Raw genomic sequence first — 16,614 nt, forward strand, 5'->3', positions numbered from 1 at the left:
TGGGGAGGAGGGGGTGGCTGCTGGGGCACAGGAGCCGGGGCCGGCTGCATCTGCTGATGGTGGTGGTGATGGTGCTGCGCAGACAGAAAGATATAGAGGCTGATATCAGGCAGGCACAACAGGCCCAGTCAGCCCCAAGGTGCCCCTGGGGCCAAAAACTGAGTGGCCTGCCAGCTCTCACCTAAGGGAGAGGACGACCCTGAGCCACATACCTTCTTCTGGTCCCTCCCGGGATGCCCCTTCTTTTTTGACTTCGGAGCCATCTCTGCAGAGAGAAAAAAAGGTGGTAAGGCTCTGGGGGAGGTCATAAGCTGGCTTTGAATGCAGAAGAGGAAAAAAAGGGTGCAGGGCTTAGAGGGTATCTAGGTTGATCCAGAATGGTCATTATGGGAAAGGGAATGATGGGTGTCACCTATCCATCCACTTTTCCTAGTGGGGGCTATGCCTGAAAAAAGCTTCTCCTGCCAAGCTTGACCACCAGTGCCATTAAAGGATGATCTGCTGGCCACAATGGAAATTGAGCTAAAGAGTTCTTGCCCAAGGCCTCCCCCTATCCGTATGTCATTTTCGTTGTCCATGTGCTCTGGACCCCAACTGGCTGTTTTGGGATAACCTATGATGTTGAAAATGATCCAATTCATTGAACAGCTGAAAAGAATGAGCTGAGAAGTTAAGGAGACTTGTTCAGGGTTACACAGCTAAAGTGTAGCAATCTGGGGCCTCTAATTGCATTGCCTTCTGAGACCCTCACCTTCCCATTGTCCCAGAGGAAGCAATGGCTGGGGTTGAGAGACCAGTGCTGTCATAGCCTGGTCGCAGAGCCACAGGATGAGTGAGGAAAGTACCATCAGTGGGAATGTAGAGAGGGTCCCCCCAGTGAGCACCTTTGGAGAGGAAAGGAAGCAAATTAGCCTCCACAGAAGGAACAGGTACAAACAGGGCAGATGCCCACTGTCATGGCTATCAAAGGAGGAGGACACCAGCCTGCTTCCTCTTCCCTCAGGGGAGAAGTCCATTCTCTGGGGGCAGAGCCAACATATTTCAGAGAAGACAGCATGTACCCTAACTTCTCCGGGGCCATTGGCTTGGTATTGACATCGTGTAGACATTTCTGGGGTGTGCCTGCCTCCTTGACACATCCTTTATGGCCTGTGCACTCACCTCTGCTCCTTTCCCAGAGGTTCATGCTAAAGAATATTTACCAGCTGGATGCCTCCTCAACAGATGGTGTACCAGTTCCAGAGAAGGAAACCACCCCAGCCTGTGCTCCAGGCTGGCAAGTAATATAGGTAGAATCTTTCAGATTCTTGTCATGGAGGCAAGAATCTCATACCTTGTACCTTTGCCTGGCTTCCCCTCAACTCCTTGCCAGGATGCCAAACCTTACTGCTGGTTTCAGAGGATGTATGCTTTGTCTAAATCGAGGCTACCTCTCTGCTCAGAGTTGTTTCTCGAGGGCTGTGCTAAGCTTTTGAGATGCATGACCTTGAGGTGCAGTGTGCCACCAAAGGGATGAGAAAAAACCTCATGCCTTATAAAAGCTCACCACTCCATGGCAAAAGACAAGACATGGACACACACCTCAGCAGCTATAGACACACTTCCTCATACAAATGGTGAAGGCAGCAAGTGAGGATATCTAGGACATGGGAACCAAAGATGAGGTTCCAAACCCAAACACCAGGATACAGGGCTCAGGACTCTAGGTTGGAGTAAAAATCTAGAGGGGTGTTGTGTTCTTGTAGATGAGATATACAAAAGAGGGCAGTTTAGGTAAGCCTGCAGGGTCAAGGCAACATCTGTTTGCTGTGAGGCTGGAGGAACACTAGCTGGAAAGGCTAGATGCCTCTGGACCATAGGTGAGGTGAGGTTTGCAGAGCTCTGATGTCTTACGAGGCACAGGCCACTGAACCAAGGAATAGGAGGAGCAGTCCTGGACCTCTCCAGGATAAGCTCTTCTAGCACCTGTTCCAGTGCAAGGTGGTGGTGGGCCAGAGTAGCTATTCAAATGCTGGGCACACTTCTGAGGAAACTTGGCACAGAAAAGGGAAGTTAGGGAAAGAAGCGAGGTCACCATGTGAAGTCTGACCTAGAGAAGCCTCAGAAATATGTCCAGACACGGTCCAGTGGTGGAAAGGGGCTGAGTGGGGCCATGGTGGCACGTTGTCTAGTATCCTTGAACAAAGCATTCCTTTTTCCCTTACAGAAAGGAGGGGTAGTTGAGCAGAGGTCCACCCGATCAGGCATGGGACCAAGTACAGCGGGCTCCTGGGGATTCTAAGGAGTGTCTTGGCTGCCTCGGAAAGCTCACAGGGAGTGTGTTCCAGGTTTGTCTCCTGAGAGAAGGTGGAAGGCTGGACCCAGATGAGACTAAAGGAGCCAGTGGTGGGGCCAAGGAGAGATGGAGTGTGTTTTGGGACAGCCCTATTTGGCTCCCATAGCCTGGGCCTTGTGTTGGAGTTACCAGTAAGATGACAAGACATGAAGTGCACAGCTTCACAACACACCAGCCCCAGACACCCCCACACAAAACTCTCTGGAAAGGGTTACATGGAGATGGCCTCAAGTACTGTGTGATCTTTATTCCATGACAATCTTCAACTCAACACAAATTTCATCTTTACATAGGATATTAATTGTACAAAGGAATAAAACGTTTTGTAAAATCTGATTAAAACACTGATTTCTCCCATCCCACCCACCACCCAGCCCCACTTCAGCCAAGGAGACAAAAAGGAGGGTGCAGGGCAGTGTGGGGTTGGGTAGAGAAGAGGAGCGAGCCCTCGCTAGCTCCCCAAAAGGACCCCAGCTAGCCCTTGGCTGAATCCTTCTATTGCCTGGGAACAGGAAGCTGCCGACAAGGAAGAATGTGTGGGTACTGTCCTCTCTGCTGTTCCCCAGGCACTCAGCACAGGTGACAGCTTAAGTCTATAGAGCTCTCAAGCTCAATGGGCTCTGGATATGCTCTGCCAGATGGAAGCCCCATAGGCAAGAAAGATGGGATGGAGAAGGACCAAGGAGGACCCAGCAGGAGAACTGGACTGTAGCTACAACCTGCATACACCTTGTCGGGGTGAGAAAAGGGGTGGCATGTGGCTGAGACACTGTGGGAATCCAGGCTGCCATTTGGTCCAAGACAGCAGAATCTTCCCAGAAAGATAATGCCAGCAGCTTCCCAAGTGTCCTGTGGGAATCTCTGGGCACAAAGTGCCCCATCCCAGCCAAGCCAAGTTCACTGGGAACACATAAGGCGCAGGCCAAAGGGCAGCTCAAAATAGTCTGTTTGGCAAATGGAGCTGACTGGAAGCCGGATGCCTGGAAAGGACTGGGAGTGGCTTAGGAACTCAGAAGTATCACTGCAGGGCCCTGGGAAATTTGGGGGAAGCTACGGCTAGACCCTGTGGCCACAGCAGGTCTGGAGCAGTGAGCAGCACAAGGACACAAGGAGCTTGGGAGGGCTGCCAGACTTCTCCAGGCAGGCACCCACCACCTGACAATAAATGGCACCTCCTCAATGTGCTTCCAGCTCCAGAAGGCAGACTCCAAGGTTCCAGGAGATGGCAGACCTCTAGGAAGTACACGTAAACTACACACTTTTTAAAAAGAAGGGGAAAAAGAGCCCTCTAGAATGCAGACAGAGTTTCTTAGGGAACGTTTCATGTTAGGCAGTATTTTTTGCTGAGATGCTGGTCTCATGACCAAAAAAGGGCTGATATTTAATTTTAGAGCAAAAAAAGCTATCTGGTGCCCCTGGAAGGGCTTGGATGATGTGGCCACCCTCAAGTGCCCCAGCCCCAGTGCCTGTCATCATCATTCTAGGGGAATGGTAATGCCCCTCAAAAGATGGGCAGCAGGTGGCCCACAAGGGGCTGTGGTTGATGGCCGGAGTGACCCTCACCAGAAGCTCTGGAAATTACTTTCCTCTTGAGGAAAGAGGCCAAAGAAGTTGAGAAAATGCCCACCAGGCAACATAAACTTCTAGAAATAGAAATAATGGGGATGGAAGGAGGATTTCAGGAGGCTTGAGTCAGCTGTGGCTGGTGATAGCCTCCTAATCAAGCCAACCAGGATGGCCCCACTGAGTCTTCCAGGGCCCAGATGGACTTGTCTCTGAAGCCCCCACTCCTTGTATGGGGAAGCTGGGGAGGTCAGAGTATTCTTTCTTATGCTAAATGAAATCTTTCCTGGGCCAAAGTCACTTGAAGGCCTGAGAGGGAAGCACTTAGGGTCTGGAGTCTCAGAAAAAGAGGGAATGAAGAAAGAAAATATACTGTGATCAGGCTTTGCACATGGAGGAGCACCACATGTACACGTATATGGGGGGATTGTCATCACCCTCCAGGAGATGCTACCCACCCAAAGGACCCCAGATGACCAGGGAGGCTGGGCATGATAGCCAGGCAGTCTTTGCACAGGGAGGCCTGGGCAGCCGGCCAGGCAGGCAGCCTTCCCAAAGGCGGGATTAGGCGTGTGCTGCTGGACATGACTAATCCACCCCAGGGGACAGGCCCAGGGCTCTGAGGAATTCCATAACTTGATGGAGTCCTGTCCCTTTCACAGAAGAAAATGGACTTAAGCTATAGCTTGCTGGGAAGGAATCTGGAACTGAAGACCGTTTTATTAAGAGTCCGTGTCCAATGATTAGGCAGGACCTACATAGAGGAAGAGAGAAATCAGTGTGAGAGAAATGGTGTGGAATGTACCATCAAGTCACAAGAACAGAAGAACTGCAGACTGAGCCAGTCTTCTGTGCCCCAGTGGCTGACAGGGCACGAGAGAATGGTGCTGGAGACTAGGAACCCTGCCTAAGGCAGGAACAGACCCCACCTTTCCTTTAGAAGGGCCATGGATCCAGCATGTTCAGACCTCTCCAAAATTGCCCTGAGCTTATTCACACTTCTAGACAGAACACCTGTTTCCACTAACAAGTTCCATATGTGTCCCAACTGCCTGCCTGCTACATCTCCTTCACCATTACTAAGTTGTTCCCTTTCAATGTCAGACACCTCTCCCTGTCCCACTAGCCAGTATGTTAAGCCCATCAGTCATCTGCTAACTCGAGTCTTCTTCTTTGGTGTGGCTAGAGAACCACCACCCCTGACAGGGGTGTGGAGTGCAGGACCTCCAGATGAGGGAGGCAAAGAGCAGAGCCTCATCTTTGCATTCCTCTAGATCCCCAAAGCAAAAACAAACATACATAAATAAACCCCATGAATTATAAAGAAGACTCCATGACACTACTGAGGAAGGGGGTGGGGATGGAGAAGGACCAAGGAGGAAAGTCTTGTCCTTCCCTTCCTTTTCCAGGGCATCAAACATGGTTTCCGGATTAGGGAGGGGCACCAAGCAAGTCCACCCTTGTAGCAACAGCAGAACCACACCTCTGCTGGAGTCCTGGATGCAATAACACACTGCTCCCTGGTCCTCAACACATGCCTGGGAAAACCCCACCCACCATGGCCTTTCACTGTAGGCCACATTCCATAAGGATGGCCCTCAACCCAGTGAAGCCCCAAACTCCTCCAGCTGTAACTCGTGTGTGTGTGTGTGTGTGTGTGTGTGTGTTTGTATACGGTTGTCACATGGCTGTGCAGACCCCCAACCCCTACATGGACTTCACTCCTTTCCAAGGGCAAATGTCATACCCTGGGAGCAGGCAAGCCACGGCCTAGAGATATGACTGGAATGAGTCCCTCAAAGACTCTGGGGGCCAAGAAGCCCAGACTGGTTGTGTGGTTAAGAGTGTCCCATGGCCTCTCTCTGCACTTCCCAGCTCAAATCCTTCCAAAACATCCAACATTCCTTTTTACCCTGGAGCTAGTAAGAAACGCCCACATGCTCTCCAATCCTGGGAAAAGGAAATCAGGAGACTAAAATAGCTGCACTGCGTTCTGCTGTAACCATAAGACCAGGACAAAATCAGAGAAAATCTCCACATATGTCCCGGAACCTCTGTCTTGGCACAGATAGGTGTGGGGGTGCTCCTGAAAGGGATGCAAACTGTGCGGCCACCACTGCCTACCAAGACCTGTGCACGGCATTTGAGAAGTGCCAGATGTCAGCAACATGATAAGTGAGATCTGGAGGAAAGTCCAGGATATCCCATGCCTCATGCCAGGGAGACTGGATCCCAGTGCTGGTGAAAGCAAAGGCTGTAGCCCACTGGCAATGGCAGTGAGAAGGGGAGAACCTACAATGCCTGCCTCCAGTCTGCCCAGGCCAGGTCTGCAGGTGCTCTAGAAGTGGGGGTAGGGGGACATCCAGGTACTAATCCTGCATAAGCCAACAATGAACATGTAGTTCTATACTAGAGCTAGACTGAAGTTCACTGAAAACCATACAACGCAAGTAAAGCTCAGTTCAGAGGAAGTGGTGGGACAGCACTGCGTGCTGCTGGGCAGGGAACAAGAAAATACACAGTGGTTAGGACCCAGCTGGGAAAGCAGCCCCCACACTCTCATCTGGGCAGTATCTCTAAACTGCAACCTGGCCCCAGAGGTTCAGCATCCCAGCCCTGATCAGCCTGCAGCATTTTTGCATGGATGGCTGCCAGAAGAGGGCTCCATTTACCACCCTCTTCCAGAGTGATTTAGCACCACTCTTCAGTTTCTTTGGAGATTCATGCCCTGGACCAAGTCAGAACTGATCCTTAATATAAGCAACAAAAATACGCCCTTTCAAGAATTTCAATTCCAATCCACATGGAAACATAAGAACAAGAAGGGCAAAACAAGTTCCAAAAGACCAAGGAGAACTATCTATCTTCAGCACCCCACTACCCTTTCCACTTCCCCCAAGGCAGAGCTGCCTGTATCCACCATAGAAAATGGGACTTCTCTGCTTCTTTGGGACCTAGGAAAGCAGATATTGGAGGAGCTGCCTACTGGCACCCCTATCCCACAACCAGGAATAGTACAATATTCTCTGTGGCATGGGGTGGCAGAAAGATGCTTTCATCATTCACCATTGCCACATGTGTGCTCCCACTTTGGGAATCTGCTATACAAACCACTCATAGTAGGTCCCTCCTGAGCAGAAGTGCCCAGTCAGCTCATGACAGAGCTTGCCAGTGCATATAGAAGGCAAAGGAAAAGCTACTGCTCCATCACCAGCCCTGCTTGCCAGCACTTAGAAGATAAAATGGAGCCAGGCAACACCCACGGTGGGGAGGACATTTGGGAAGAGGGGACAGCCCCCTTGAGGCAGCTAAGGGAGTGGTTTGAGCTGGATGAAGGGAGCCCGAGAGCATGCAAGCCAGCAGTTCTACCACCGTAAATCTCACCCTCTATCCCGCCAGGACGGCCGTTCCCAGGACTCTCAAATTACTTGTTGCACAATCTTTCCACTTTCTTTAAAGGGGGAAGTTAAAAAAAAAAAAAAAAAAGGCAGCAATGGAGAGCTGCTGAAAATTGAGTTGTGGGATGGCCAGTGGCAGGAGTGGGGACAGGGCACCTGTGGGAGCCCAGGAGGGTTTCTGCCTAAAGCAAACATGGAGAAGAGGACTGGAGGGGACCAGAAACAAATTCCACAGTCAGAGACTTGCAATTAAGACATGATGATCATAAACCCCCTAAAATACAGCATCAAGCCAAAGCAGTCCCCCTGCACAATCCAGCCAAGTTGTTTTAGTGATTAGGTCCCCTGCCAGTTCAGCCTTTGGAGGTTTTCTTTTGGCTAGTGGGATCTTTAGAAGAAAAACCTAAAAAACCCCTGGAAGGAGCAGCGTGATAGAAAACGCAAAATGTGCAAAAACCCAGAGGAAAGGAAAACTGGAGGCTTGGCTGGCACTGAAAGTGAAAAAGTCAGTGTCTACCGGGAATGCTAATTGGGATTAAGAATACAGCTATTCACCCTGTCAAGGGCAGGACCCCCCCCTGACATTCTCCCACCCCCAGCCCAGGGCCAGACCTTTTTGGCAGATCAGGTGTACAGCACCCCCTGCTGGCTGATAGAATAAAAAAGTAAGGAGGGGGAGAAATAATACAAGTAATAAAAAAAGTTAGGTTGGTGTGTTAGGAAAAAACAGAAGGTGAAGAATGGCAACAAAGGAGGCCAACAACATGCCCCAGGCAGTATCTCCAGCCAGTGCTGAAGAAATGTAGAATAAATGTGCCTTAGCAGATTGTATCTCATTTAGACTGATCAAAAATGAGGTAGTCTAGACTACAGGAGGCCTGGAGAAGCCCCAGCCCACCCCAAGGTCCGGAAGTGCCTTTTTCCCCCAACCCCAGAACCCTTAAGCAGAGGTGGGCTCAGTCCATTTGACCCCATGTACATACACCTTGGAGCAACACGAATCCTCCCAACTGCTGCACAGAAGCCTTCACCTTCTTTGGAAATATTAGGCCATTATTTCTATGCATTCAATTTGTGGGGGTTAGCATTTATTTCAAATTAGATTAAAATTCTAACTGTGATAGGACTGTGGAAGAAAATGCCAGGAACCTCTTGACTCAAATACATGTTTCCAGACGGATCTGTGTACCCCAATCCACCTGGCAAAGCACACCTGGGACCCCACAGTTGGGTCCCAGGTGTTCGGCTGCTGATCTACTCAGCTGATAGGACTTGACCTTTCCAGGGGCAAGCTCATTTATATGATATATGCACCAGGCCTCCCAGCTTCCACGGCTCCTTCTCTACCCCTCCCTGAGGCCAGCCTCAGAACTTGCCCCCTGAGAATAATGAGAAAAATACACACCTAGTGAAAGCAGTCTCCTTCTTACCTAAACTAGCTCCCAGCATTGCCACTTGCCTGCCCCTGCCCTCCAGCTCTAAAGCTGCTACACAGAAGGTGGACTCTGATGGGGCACCAGTGCAGATCCATAGAACACAAGGAACTGTTAGAAGAGCAGGACATAGGTGTCCAGGTACATGCAGAATGAGAGCAGAACAAGGAGCATTCTTCACAGTAGTAAGCACACTCTGGAGAGGATTAAGTGCCCAGAGCCCAGACGACAATGGGATCAAATGCAAACTGGCAATGCAGTCTACCAGCTGCAGGTGGCTCAGTTCTCACCAGTCTGGCCAAGCACATTCTCTGCAATATAGCACTGTATGCAACAGTGATGTGGGCAACATGTAGGGATGCAGTCTTCCCTGGGGCAAAAGGCTAGGCAGGGCCACACCAAGGTGATGGCATCACCTGGGCGCCAATACCCACAGTTCTGAAGACCTAGTCCCCTGCTTGTTACCCACCTGAGTTCTGCAGTGTCGATGTTTTTTTTTTTTAGTATTTATTTTCTAGTTGTAGGAGGACACAAAGGTATTGTGTATACACACACACACACACACACACTCACACATATATGTTATATATATGTTGTAGATGGACACAATATCTTTATTTGTTTATTTTTATGTGGTGCTGAGGACCGAACCCAGGGCCTCACACATGCTAGGCTAGTGCTCTACCGCTGAGCCACCACCCCAGCGTTAATGGTTTTGACTACTAGTCCTTCCTAGCTTAGGCCTCAGGAGTGGGGGTGTGAGGGACACATAAAGAGAATGACCACTGCAGCACAGGGTTACTCACCTCCCCTCAGGGAAAAAGTTAACAAGGGAGATGGACAGACAGAAAAGCCCATCAAGTTCGCCAGACTGTTGCCTTTGGGCACTGGTGGGAGGGGTCTAACAAAATGCTTTACAAAGGAGTCACCTAACCTGTTTCGGAGTCTTCGCTGTCAGAGGAGCTGGACTCGCTGGTGCTCTCTGACTCTGAGGACGAGAAGCCCTTCATCTTGGAGGAGCCAGCAATCACATCAACTTTCTCAGCTGCAATTCAAGCAACAGACACTGTGTCAGGTAAGACCCCTACCCAGGAGGCTGCTGTTAGCTATGGCATATCCAAAATGCCAGAGGAAGGACAAGTGGGAAGCCTGTGCTTCATGGGTCTGAGCGCTGTCCCTACCAGCTGCCACTGTCACAGGACCTGAGTGGTCCCACATTTCCTGCTAGTAACCACTACACACTGGCTTGTGCTGGAATTTCAAGGCCCTATCAATTTCTTAGAAAATCCTTTGGAGGGTTTCTCAGGGATTTGGGAACAAGTCAGAGAGCAATTGTGAAGTACTGCTGGCCTTGGGGCTTCCCTAAGTTACCCTTCTGGCAGAGGGTGAAAAGGACCTATAAGAGACATGATGCCAGAGACAAAGCAAGACAGAGAAGAACCCCAGTGGTCTCCTAGAGCTCTCATCTAGTACGCGGATGGAGGCCCAGTGGATATTATAATACAGTGCACTTGAAGAGGAGCCAGCCTGGGCTGGGAATATAAAGAGTGTAAGCAAAAATGCTCCAACACAGATCCCAAGTACTGTGGTCCCAAGGGAAAACTTATGCGCCAAGGTGAGGTATACACAACTTGAAAAACATGCCTGGAGAGAGGCTCATATCTCTACTAGAGAAGGACAGAGCTTGGCTCAGTTCTGACATAATGTCAGTACACAGATCCCTGGGACATGGCAGGCCTGTCTTTCCTCCTGGCCTTGCTCTACCCTGGCTCCAGAGGTAGGAGGTAACTTTTTGGGGACTGAATGATAGGTAGCTGAGGATGGAAACAGCTTCAGCTAAGAGTAAGGCTCAAAAGAGAGGTGCAGGTGGGCTGCAGACAGCCACGAGCCAGAGGATCTAGAAGGCTCTGATAGGTGAAGCATAAATGCCATAACCTTTCATAGGTTTTTGTGTTGAGCACATTGATTTTACAATAGGAAAAGAAGGATACAGAGGGAGAAAGGAGAGGGTGTCCATGAGAAGGACCCCCATATCCAGAGGGCCCAAGTGCACCTTGAGGTTTCCTTTTCTTCCGCAAACAGGAGGTGACGTAGCGTTCCAATTCGCGCAGTGTGGACGGCTTCAGAGTTTCAAAGTCAATCTCAATCTCATCGGGATTGGAGTTCTTCAGTGAAGGCTCCCGTGACTGAATGATGTGCACCACGCGGCCCAGCTTCTCACCGGGGAGTTTGTTGATATCCAGGCTGAGCTGTCGCTTCTCCTCATATGACATGGGTTTGCATTTGTCCTCTTCCTCTGACTCATATGTGGGAGGGGGCTTGCTCTTCATGGGTGCTGGCTCCTTCTTGCTATGAAGGGACGATGCAGACACCGTCAAGAACAGGTCTCCTGAGGAAGCCAGGCACTCATTCCTCCATGTATATGGGGGCAGGGGGCTTCCCACACCCCACCCAGCTGGTCTTCACAAGAAATAGGCTTGAGAAATTAATTCCCTGGGAATACCTAGTAAAAACTGACAACAAACTGACCAAGGGATGCACAAGCTGGGATGTGGCTGCATCCTTGGTGTCTACACCATACTATCCTCTCTTGCAAAACACAGGGAGCTCCAAAGACTCATCCCAGAGAAAAGGGAACAGAGAACAACTAAATGTTGCTGCAAGTGAGTGTCTGCCGGCCTGGCCCACCTCACCATGGGTGTGTTGGACAGAGGGTCCCCACCCAGAGTAGACTTGGGAAGCACAGACCTTGCACTGCTGTTGCTGCTGTTGTTTTTCTTCGTCTTTTTGGGAGGAAGTTCCTTGGCTTTGCTTTTCTTATTCTCCTCCACTTCCTCTTTCTTTTTGTGCTTTTCCTTTTTCTTTTCCTTCTTGTCTTTCTCCTTTTTCTTTGGTTTGTTCTGCTGGGGCTGCGAGAGGGCTGCAAGTTGTTCGTGCACGGCTTTGAGCTGTAGAGCAGACAGGCAAGATTTATATCCAGGGCTGAGATCTCCTTTTTATAACCCACACCCCGGGCATCAAACTATATAGTACAAGGACGCCATGGGGCCCCAAGAATCAGGGTATGGCAGAGCAGGAAGCAGAGGTAGGGCTGGCCCTCAGTCAAGTGACCTGCCTCAATAATCAGATTCCAAAGTTCCCATGCTCACCCATTCCCCAAATTCCAAAGTATGCCAGGGTCCTCCTCAGGGGAGGAGTTGTCCAAGCCGGCCCTTGGCTATCCTGGTCCCGAGATGCTAACAAGGAGGGTTCCTCAGAGGTTGGGCTAGAGTGTACAGATACATCAAGCACTAAGGACCCAATGACTAGCTTGGAGGGAGGGGGCAAGCCGACAGCCAGCCCCAGGAGAGATGGATATCCTGGCATGGCCTCCTCCTTCCAGACATGGAAAGGACACAGAAGCCTCATCTTTACTCAGAAAAATGAGCCCCCCTCCCCCAATACTACGTGTATGATCAACACGTACTTGATCTAGCAGATGGGAAAGGCCATAAGGGACATCACTCAGAAACCTCTAGGTCCATGGACTCTGAAGGCTGGTATCCTCACCTGCTCCTGGAGCTCAGCCAGCCGCTGGGCTCGCTCTTCCTCAGAGTCGTCAGTGGAACTGTCACTGTCCGAGGAGCTATCACTGCTGCTGTCACTGGATGAGGGTGGGGCCACCACCTTGGTGGGGGGTGGCACTGCTGGGGAGGACACAGCCACCACTGGCTCCTCAGGCTCATCTGGCATCTTGGCAAAGCGCATTTCAAATACATCCTGGGGAGGGAAGCCATGCCCGCAAGGGTCACCTTGATCTTACTGGCTACTGGGGTCAACTCAACGGGGAAGTATGCAAGAGGGTAAAAGAAGGATGCAAGGATGAGGACCCCTCTCTGCCACTAACATGGGTGGTGAGGAGCTGGCTCATGCCCTCTGGCTCAGGTCATTCAACACTCCTTTCTCAAATCTCACTAACTCATTAGTAGGGCCAAGTCCTAACATGGCTGGTACTCACTGAACAGGGTACACAATGACTCAGGTCCAGCTCACTGAGAACATTAGTTTGAGGGTGCTTGAAAAATGCTGGGCTCAAGGCAAAACCCTAAGAAATAGTGCCCTGAGGCTGCTGCCCGCCATCAGATCTATGATTCCCAGAACAGGAGGCTCTGCCAGCCTTTGATTCCACAGGACGCAATAAGAATTGCCATTACAGAGAACCTTGCAGGCAGAGGGAAGAGTATATGCAAAGGCCACAAGATGGGAGTGTGCCTGGCAGAGTGCAAGACCATATGCTTGAGTTTATATCCCCATTCTTCACATTAGTAGGGCCAAGTTCCTGGCTGAGACAGCTTCAGTGTACATAAGGTAGAGGTATGGGTGTACTGAAGAAAGGCTCAGTCACCTTGTGAAGTGCAAGTGACCTGAGCAGAGGCCATGGAGATGACTAGGCATAGGAATTCATTCCAAGAGACCCTAAGATCTCCTGACTCCAAGATTCAAAAGTCATATAGAACTATGCGAGGTTTTAGAGCTCAGAGAACAGGAGCCTCATCTGGGGTTCCAAGGGTAAGGACATGCAAACCAGCTGGCAGGTTCCCCCCTGTATTCTGATGACTCCACCATCAATCCAGTGATTGCTCTGGACAAAAGTCAAAGGAACAGATTTCCTGGTAGGATTTTTTGTTGTTTATGGTGCTGGGAATAGAATCCAGGCTTCACACATGCTAGGCAAGTTTTCTACCAGACAGCCACTCCCAGACCTCCTAGCAGGACTCTGAGACATGCTTTAATCACAGAACAAAGTAATCAACGCAGCAATACATACAACAAAAGGTACCTTCCCTAAGTGGGTGTTCATGCTTCAGAGAGCAGTGCGTGGGGCCAAGCACTGAGGCTGCTGTTCCAACTCAGTGCACACTTGCTGAAGCCTGCCCTAGGACTCCCTCTTGAAGGATCAAGAAACACACTCTCAGGTTTCCTCTTCCAGGCAGCTGGGTGTCTTCTATAACAAAACATGTCACTTCCCTCCCCTTCAGGCCACCCAGTGCACAGCTTCTTCCAGTAGGGCCCTACCTGGGATTCTGTGGTGTGTTCAGTGGTTTGGCTGATGAAGTACTAGAAGAGCAATAACTTTCTAATCTATTCAGAAATAAATTCTTGAGCAGGCCTAAGGACAAGGACAAGGACAAGGACAAAGATACACAAGAGATGACTACAGCCTGTTGAGAAGAAACCAGGCAGGAAGAAGGAGTTTCATAACAGAGAAGGCCCCCAATGGGGCAGCATGCAAAATCCTTAAGCCCCACAGCACCTGGTCACATGCCAGGAGAGCTGCTACCCCAACTCCAACCCACCAGAGCATCTTAGATATGGATAGGCTCAGGTCCCATAAAGGGCAGCTAGGGCCACAAGATCCTAGAAGAGTCAGGCCTTCAGGAAAGAAGCAGAGGGAAGGATAGTGTTTCTGAGACATGTCAGGATATCAGGACATCACAAAAAGAGGTAACCAACTCTCCTCAGGTCAGAAGGCCTAGAGTGAAAGTTGCTTCAGGTCACTTGTCTGTATATGCAGTCTCTCTGGGCTGGCTTTGAGATAACATTACCCTTGCCACAAGGACATCTCTGTTCCTCCGCCCTAGACTGTGGTTATTTTGGACAATGGGGATGAAGGTGGGAGGCACTCACTTTGAGGCTTCCTCATACTCCTTGAGTATGTCTTACCCAAAGCCAAGACCAAACAACAAGGAGTACAAGACAGGAAGCAAGCTGGGATAAGAAACTAACATCAGGCAGGGCTGGAACTGTCCTGGTTGGGTCCAGCTGTCAAGGTGGGCCCAGATCTCCATCTGGCGTCCAATATCTCCCAACTCCTTCCTCTATGGGTCATATGTGTCATATGTGTTTCTCAGCCTTAGCATGCCCCGCTAATTTCAAAGCCAAATATCTCTTCTTGCTAGAAATCCTGACCCAGGGTCACATACCACAGGCTGCAACTGATCCACAGGGGAAGCACACTCCTCCCTTTAATGAAACAGACATGCTCAGGTGCTAGAAGACCATAGTGCCTCAAGACTCCCAGATGAACCAGATCTGGAGCCAAGAGTTGGAGCTACAGGACACAGGAAGTGGGAGGCTCACTAGGTGCCAGGTGCTAGGGATGCAGCTGTGTGTGTAAGATATAAAGACACCGGGCTGAGGTTGTAGCTCTGAGGTAGAGTGCTCACCTAGCCTGCATGAGGCACTTGGTTCGATTCTCAGCACCACATTAAAAAAAAAAAAAAATAAAAGTATTGTCCACCAACAACTAAAAAATAAATATTAAAATAAAGATATAAAGACACATGTACACCTATCTCAAAACCATTTCCTGCCTCTGGGATACACTTCAGGCAGCACAATGTACTTTTCATTTACTTTTTCTCACTGCGATAAAACACCTGTGTATCACCTAGAATTTGTGATTTTTTTTCTTCTGCAAATAAATCTCTGGTGATAGCCACATGGACTGCAATCACTACCAAACTTTCTAAATTACTCTTATATAACAGAACAGAGAGTAGAAGGCAGGGCCAGCAGCAGCTCTGGATATACGGATGGCCTTCAGCCCATGCCTCCTTTAGGCTCCAGAGGAAATTCTTAAGTCTAGAAGTCAACTGGCCATCTTTGTGACTGTGGCTGCCAGACTGGTAGATACAAATTTTCTTAAGTGGCTGAAGGAGGAAAATGAAATAGATTCTTTTCTATTTAACTTTTTAGATAAATCCCACTCCATTGGCATAACCCAATTAAGAAACTTAACTAAGCAGGTCCCAATACCTCTTAAACAGTAAGCAAGGGCAAGGGCTTTGTCTATGTCTGTCATACTCTCCCCCACCCCAATGAAAACTCTAGTCATCAAAAACCATGCCGCTGGGCGCAATGGTGCACAACTGTGATCCCAGTGGCTCAGGACACTGAGACAGAGGATCACAAGTTCAAAGCCAGCCTCAGCAAAAGTGAGGTGCTAAGCAACTCAATGAGACCCTGTTTCTAAATAAAATATAAAGTAGGGCTGGGGATGTGGCTCAGTGGTCTAGTACTCCTGAATACAATCCCTGGTACACCACTCCCAACACAAAAACCCCCAAACCCAAGCTGATATCGAAGAACTTAAGGCTACCTGTCTCCTGGTAGGGAGAGATGGCAATATTTTCAGAGGCAAGCATCTCAATGGCAGTACTACAGGTTAAAAAACTGCATGTCTAAACAGGTTCAACCCTTCCCAAAAGGATAGATACTGGGGACTGAATACAGGGGCATTTAACCACTGAGCCACATGCCCAGGCCTTTTTTGTATTTTATTTAGAGACAGTGCCTCAGTGAGTTGCTGAGGCTGGTTTTGAACTCGCAATTCTGCTTTAGCTCCCCTGAGCCGCTGTATTACAGAAGTGCATCACCATGCCTTAAAACCCCTAAAACTTTTTTTTTTTTGGGAAAAGCAGAAATTGTGAAGAGAAAGCAGCTCTACGGTTTGAGCTGAGGATAGGGAAAAAGATACACAAATTAGGAAAAGAGAGCTAGAACATATTAGAGGATGCTTTCTTTTTCTTCCCTTTCCCTAACAAAGTGGCTCAAAACAGCACTCTCCAGGGCTGGCAGAGAACTTGTCTGGGTTCTGCTGTATTCATAAGGATAAAGAAAGGGCACAACTATCTAACATGGGTAAAAGCTAACAGTCTTAAGAGAATAGGGAGTGAAGGAGGGAAGCATTTAACACAAATCTGTAGCCATCACTGCCACCAGGTGGTCCTGTATAAGAACTGCAGTAAAATTAGAAAGCCTGAACTCTTTCAAGAATGGGACATGTGGGGCTGGGGATGTGGCTCAAGCGGTAGCGTGCTCGCCTGGCATGCATGTGGCCGGG

The 16,614-nt window shown here is 49.5% G+C and overlaps 1 protein-coding gene across 1 annotated transcript in view; it reads right to left on the reverse strand.

Annotated features, from left to right (window-relative positions):
- The window catches only part of Brd4 (bromodomain containing 4), a 44,256-nt gene that overhangs the window by 7,608 nt on the left and 20,034 nt on the right, over positions 1-16,614 (reverse strand). The window contains 7 exon segments of the mRNA XM_015489170.2: positions 1-5; positions 7-74; positions 213-265; positions 9,664-9,774; positions 10,783-11,078; positions 11,478-11,677; positions 12,279-12,488. The exon segment at positions 1-5 is cut by the window's left edge and continues 273 nt beyond it. Coding sequence (XP_015344656.1) covers positions 1-5; positions 7-74; positions 213-265; positions 9,664-9,774; positions 10,783-11,078; positions 11,478-11,677; positions 12,279-12,488 — 943 coding nt within the window.

The sequence above is a fragment of the Marmota marmota genome, unplaced genomic scaffold (assembly GCF_001458135.2).
Source record: "Marmota marmota marmota unplaced genomic scaffold, marMar, whole genome shotgun sequence".
Lineage (NCBI taxonomy): Eukaryota > Metazoa > Chordata > Mammalia > Rodentia > Sciuridae > Marmota > Marmota marmota.